Source organism: Scyliorhinus canicula, chromosome 17 (assembly GCF_902713615.1).
Source record: "Scyliorhinus canicula chromosome 17, sScyCan1.1, whole genome shotgun sequence".
Lineage (NCBI taxonomy): Eukaryota > Metazoa > Chordata > Chondrichthyes > Carcharhiniformes > Scyliorhinidae > Scyliorhinus > Scyliorhinus canicula.
The window spans coordinates 103,801,142-103,807,004 of NC_052162.1; the positions used below are offsets into that span (position 1 = coordinate 103,801,142).

General features: G+C 48.3%; 1 protein-coding gene across 2 annotated transcripts; it reads left to right on the top strand.

The window, feature by feature from the left end:
• The first annotated feature begins 214 nt into the window (after positions 1 to 214).
• On the top strand, positions 215 to 4,284 carry LOC119951429 (gastrula zinc finger protein XlCGF17.1-like). 2 transcript variants are annotated; one of them, XM_038774606.1, is made up of 2 exons: positions 215 to 423; positions 2,408 to 4,284. In XM_038774606.1, exon 2 carries the CDS (start codon positions 2,668 to 2,670, stop codon positions 3,793 to 3,795), a length of 1,128 nt encoding a protein of 375 aa, XP_038630534.1. In that variant the 5' UTR covers positions 215 to 423; positions 2,408 to 2,667; the 3' UTR covers positions 3,796 to 4,284. The 2 variants fall into 2 exon arrangements, with proteins under 2 accessions (XP_038630534.1, XP_038630535.1); XM_038774607.1 differs by lacking the exon at positions 215 to 423 and adding an exon at positions 832 to 907.
• Positions 4,285 to 5,863: the final 1,579 nt, after the last annotated feature.

Sequence of the window (5,863 nt, forward strand, 5' to 3'; positions counted from 1 at the left end):
TCTGTGGAGGATCTGGATATTCTCCCCGTGTCTGCATGGGTTTGCTCCAGGTGCTCCAGTTTCCTCCCACAATCCAAAGATGAGCAAGTTAGGTGGACTGGCCATGTTAAATTGCCCTTAGTGTCCAAAACGTTCAGGTGGAGTTACTGGGAAGAGGGTGCACGTGTGGGCACAAGTAGGGTGCTCTTTCCAAGGGTCTGTGCTGGTTCTACGGGTCGAAAGGCCTCCTGTACTGTAAATTCGAGGAGGAGGCGGACCTGGAGGACCAAAAAGGAGCAGCTGATCCTCCAAACAATCGGAGTGAAGTAGGGGCGGGTCGTAATCAATGACTGCGCATGCGCCCTGCCACACAGCCCGCTCTCAAACCGGACCAATCAGCGGAAAAAAAAACGTTTAACTGTCGCCGAATCAAACGCCATATCGGTAAGTATTTCAGGTTTGGGGCTTACACGGTGTGTTTATGAACCTGTAGTGACCCACCAGCTCTATTCGTCCCTCTCCACTCTCCCCCCGATATCTTACCTACTCCAGATCTTCACAAAGTCGCCTGAATCCCAGGCCGAAACCGCACTGCTCATGATCTGGTTCATAATGCCCGCGTGATTGACAGTAGCTGCGGACGAATAGGAAGACGGCATTGGATGGAGACCCGTATGGGAGCAACTGGCCTTCCAACCAATCGGAGTGAAGTAGGGTCGGGGCTTGTCCTTCAACCAATTGGAGTGAACGAGGGGCGGGGCTGGTCCTTTAACCAATCGAAGTGAACGAGGGGCGGGGCTGGTCCTTCAACCAATCGGAGTGAATAACGTGGCTTTGTTCAGGTCTTTCTCTGTTTTTGAGGCTGGAGTTCCCAGCGGGAGGGTGACACAGTGGTGATCAGAGCTGCCTCACAGCGCCACACTTGCAGGTAGGGTGGATTGGCCGCACAAAATTCCCCCTTTCTGTCCAAAATGTTGGGTGGGATTATGGGGATGGGGTGGGCGCAGGTAAGAAGCGCTTTCAGATTCAATGGGCTGAATGGCCTCTTTCTGCACTGCAGGGATTCTATGAAATCCCAAAAGTGATGTTAGTAACCCCTGCGGGATTAGGTCTGGAGTCTCCAAGAGTTGTTCAATGTCCAAAACATTGATGTGTGCAACCTTGGAGAAAGGTCACATGTAAGTGAAAATAGATTCTTTCAGTTGTACCTTTTTCACCCTATGAGTGGCAGCGAGGTACAGCATTTGGGGAAAATAATTTTCCACAGAAGTTTAATTTAGACCATAAGACATAGGACAGTAAGAAGTCTTACAATACCAGGTTAAGGTCGAACAGGTTTGTTTCAAACACGAGCTTTCGGAGCACTGCTCCTTCATCAGGTGATTGGAGAGGTATGTCCCAGAAACATTTATGTAGACAAAGTCAGAGATGCCAGACAATGCTTGGAATGTGAGCATTTGCGGGTAATGAATTTGGCAGCATGGTAGCATGGTGGTTAGCATAAATGCTTCACAGATCCAGGTCCCAGGTTCGATTCCTGGCTGGGTCACTGTCTGTGTGGAGTCTGCACGTCCTCCCCGTGTGTGTGTGGGTTTCCTCCGGGTGCTCTGGTTTCCTCCCACAGTCCAAAGATGTGCTGGTTAGGTGGATTGGCCATGCTAAATTGCCCGTAGTGTCCTTAAAAGTAAGGTTAAGGGGGGGGGGGGGGTGTTGGGTTATGGGTATAGGGTGGATACATGGGAAAGTACATGGGGAAGGCAGTGCTCCGAAAGCTCGTGTTTGAAACAAACCTATTGGACTTTAACCTGGTGTTGTAAGACTTCTTACTGTGCTCACCCCAGTCCAACGCCGGCATCTCCACATCATAAGACATAGGTGCAGAATTAGGCCACTCGGCCCATCGAGTCTGCTCTGCCATTCAATCATGGCTGATATTTTTCTCTTCTCCAGCTTCACCCCATAATCCCTGATCCCCTTATTCATCAATAACCTATCTATCTCTGTCTTAAAGGCACTCAGTGATTTGGCCTCCACAGCCTTCTGTGGCAAATATTTCCACAGATTTATCACCATCTGGCTGAAGAAATTCCTCCTCATCTCTGTTTTAAAGGATGGTTCCCTTTAGTCTGAGACTTGCCTTCTGAATTTCTAGAAGCTAGAATTGTCTGTTCTGAATTTGTATCCTTTTATTAATGTTTTAAGGGGTAATTTAGCCTGGCCAATCCACCTGCCCTGCACATCTTTGGGTTGTGGAGGTGAGACCCACGCAGACACAGGGAGAATGTGCAAACTCCACATGGACAGTTACCTGGGGCCGGGATCAAACCTGATTTCATGGCGCCAAGAAGCAGCACTGTGAGCCACTGTGCTGCCCCTTAAATTTCTATGCTATAAATAGAGTGAGGACTGTTTTCAATTCCTTTTACAGGCTATCAGAAGAGGAGGATTTACAGACAAGAAAATCAAATCAAACATCACATCAAAATTTTGCAGAGTAACTAGTATTACCAGGACCTGAATATCATCGTCCTTTGAATGTACAAAGAGAAATATTTGTCTGTTGCTTCTGTGGGAAAGGTTTCAAACATCAGTGTGATTGGAAAAGCACCGACACCGACACACCCAGCTGGAAACTGGTGAGAGGCAGTTCACCTGCTCCTGTTGAAGGGATTGACTCAGCTGACAAACATGCTGACACGCCAGCGAGCTGGCCATCGTGAGCGGCCGTTCACCTTCTCTGTGTGCAGGGAGAGGTTCAGCGAGTCAGTGCCTCTCACTGAGCACCAGAGTTTTCACACCAAGGACAAGCCATTCAGCAGCTCCCCACGTGGGAAAAGATTCACCCAGTCCTCCCTACACACTGACCACCAACTGGTTTACTCAGATAAGAGACATTTTAAATGTGGAGAATGTGGGAAGACCTTTAAAAGAAGCAGTGATCTGTTGAGACACCAGTACACTCACACCGGGGAGAGACCCTTCCCCTGCACCGAGTGTGGGAAGAGATTTGCTCGTTCAGTCCTCCTTCTGATGCACAAGCGTATTCACACTGGGGAGAGGCCATTTCCCTGCTCTGTGTGTGGCAAGGGTTTCCTTTGTCCATCCGACCTTCTGAAACACCAGCGAATTCACACTGGGGAGAGACCGTTTACCTGCATCGAATGTGGGAAGCGATTCATTCTATCATCTCACCTGCTGAGACACCGACGGGTTCACACCGGAGAGAGGCCGTTCACCTGCTCCGAGTGTGGGAAGACTTTCTCTCGGTCATACCACCTTTTCATTCACAGGCGTCTTCACACCGGGGAAAGACCGTACCTTTGCCTCGTGTGTGGAAAGCGATTTACTTGCCTACACCACCTTCACATACACAGGTCTGTTCACACTGGGGAGAAGGCGTTCACCTGCTCAGAGTGTGGGAAATGTTTCACTCAGTCATCCGACCTCCAGAAACACCGACGCATCCACACTGGGGAGAGGCCGTACACCTGCTGTGTGTGTGGCAAGGGATTCAGTCAGTCCTCCCAACGCATTGAGCACCAACGTGTTCATTCTGAGAGGAGACCTTTTCAATGCTCTGAATGTGAGAAGACCTTTAAAAGAAGACATGATCTGCTGAAACACCAGCGTATTCACACTGGGGAGAAGCCATTCCCCTGCTCAGAGTGTGGGAAGAGATTTGCCAATTCATCTGATCTGGTGAGACACCAGCGCACTCACACTGGGGAAAGGCCATTCCCCTGCTCCGAGTGTGGGAAGAGATTTGCCCATTCGTCCGATCTGGTGAGGCACCAGCGCACTCACACTGGGGAGTGATCATTCATCTGCCCTGTGTGTGGGAAGAGATTCACTCAGTTATCCAGCCTGCAGAGACACCAGCGAAGCCACACTGGGGACAGGCCATTCACCTGCTCTGTGTGTGAGAAGAGATTCACTTGTGCACACCACCTGCTGAGACACCACCAAAGTCACTCAGTACCAGAAAACATAGATTCCATTTCTGCTGAAAATCACATCCAGGACTGAACCTTTTCTCCTTTCTAACTCTAGATTATTTCAGTTCTCAAGCCATCAGTTACACTGATGGACAAGTTCTTGCTCCCCACACCTTCTAGAATGTCTCTCTGAGCCTTGGAATCCAGGGAAGGTATCGGTAATACATCTGAGATCACTAAACCCAGCCTGTTTATTGCTTTCAGCTACTGGACTGATGTGTGTCTCACAGCATCTCTCTAACCTTTGATGTGTGAACTGAATCTCATGCCTTCAAACCTGATTTAAATTTCAATCCGATTTAAATTTCAATCCACTCAGTGAATTTATTTAATGAAACACGGTAGTTGATGGACAGTGTTAGTGTGGTAAAGTGCTGCTGTATCGGCCACTGATCAGTGGGGAACACTCTCATTTCTGACCTGGAAAAATCAAGTTCCATTTCAGCTACTTAACACAAAAAAGCAAGGTTGACTGTCCAGCATAATATCAGTGCAGCATTTCACTGTCAGAGGGTCAGTACCGAGGGAATGCGTCACTGTCAGAAGGTCAGTACTGAGTGAGTGTCTCATTGTCAGAGGGTCAGTACTGATTTAGTGTCTCATTGTCGGGGGTCAGTACTGAGGGAGCACTGGACTGTCGGATAGTCAGCACTGAGGGTGTGCTTATCAGCTGCTGTTGCTCACCACAATATTACCTGAGGTGCCAGCTAGCTGCTCACATGGATGTGAAAGTTCCAGTCTCCACTATTTCAAAGAAGACCAGCCAATTATCCCCACTATTCTGATCAATATTTATTCCTCAGTAAATGTCACTAACACATTATCGAGTCATTATCACATTGCTGTGTGTGTGGGAGCTTGCTGTGCACACTGATCACTGTGTTTCCCATATTACCAAAAGTAAGTACATTTCAGAAGTAGTTTCTTTGGTGTGACGCACTTTGGGAAGTTCCGAGTTGCTGAAAGGTGCTATATAAATGCAAGTCCAAACGTGTGCAGGTTAGGTGGATTGGCCATGCTAAATTGCCCTTCATATCCAAAAATAAGGTTATGTGGGGTTACTGGGTGACAGGGATAGGGTGGAGTGTGGGCTTAAGTAGGGTGCTCTTTTCTAAGGCCGGAGCAGACTCGATTGTCCTAATGGCCTCCTTCTGCATTGTAAATTCTGTGATCTACGAAGCAGCATGGTAGCATAGTGATTAGCACAATGGCGTCACAGCTCCAGGATCCCAGGTTCAATTCCCTGCTGGGTCCCTGTCTGTGCGGAGTCTGCACGTCCGCCCCGTGTGTGCGTGCGTTTCCTCCGGGAGCTCCTGTTTCCTCCCACAGTCCAAAGATGTGCGGGTTAGGTGGATTGGCCATGCTAAATTGCCCTTAGTGTCCAAAAAGGCTAGGTGGGGGTTGCTGGGTTATGGGGATAGGATAGATATGTGGGCTTGAGTGGGTTGCTCTTTGTAACGTCTGGTGCAGACTCAATGGGCCGAATGGCCTCCTTCTGCACTATAAATTCTGTGAAAGTCTTTCGTTCCTCTGTATTTTTTCTGTAATGGAAGATGTCTGAACCTTTGACCCAGTGGAACCTTTGCTGTTGTGAAATATGGGTGCAGATTAATGATCCTCACATCCTTGCTCATGTTTGCTGCAATTGTGTAGAAATGGGGATGTGTAGAGCTGGTCTTTGAGGGGAGATGTGAAAGATGGAAATGGTATATGTGTGTGATAGTGACACAGTCTTGTGCTCACACTCAGAACAATGTACAGATATCCTTGTGGTTATGGTTTGAACAAGGTCAGATCATCGACATAGTGAACAAGTCAAATATAAATATCTCCAGTGTATCCACAGTTTGTTCGATCAGCCCCAGGGAGTAGAGCAGTGTTCGTCAAAC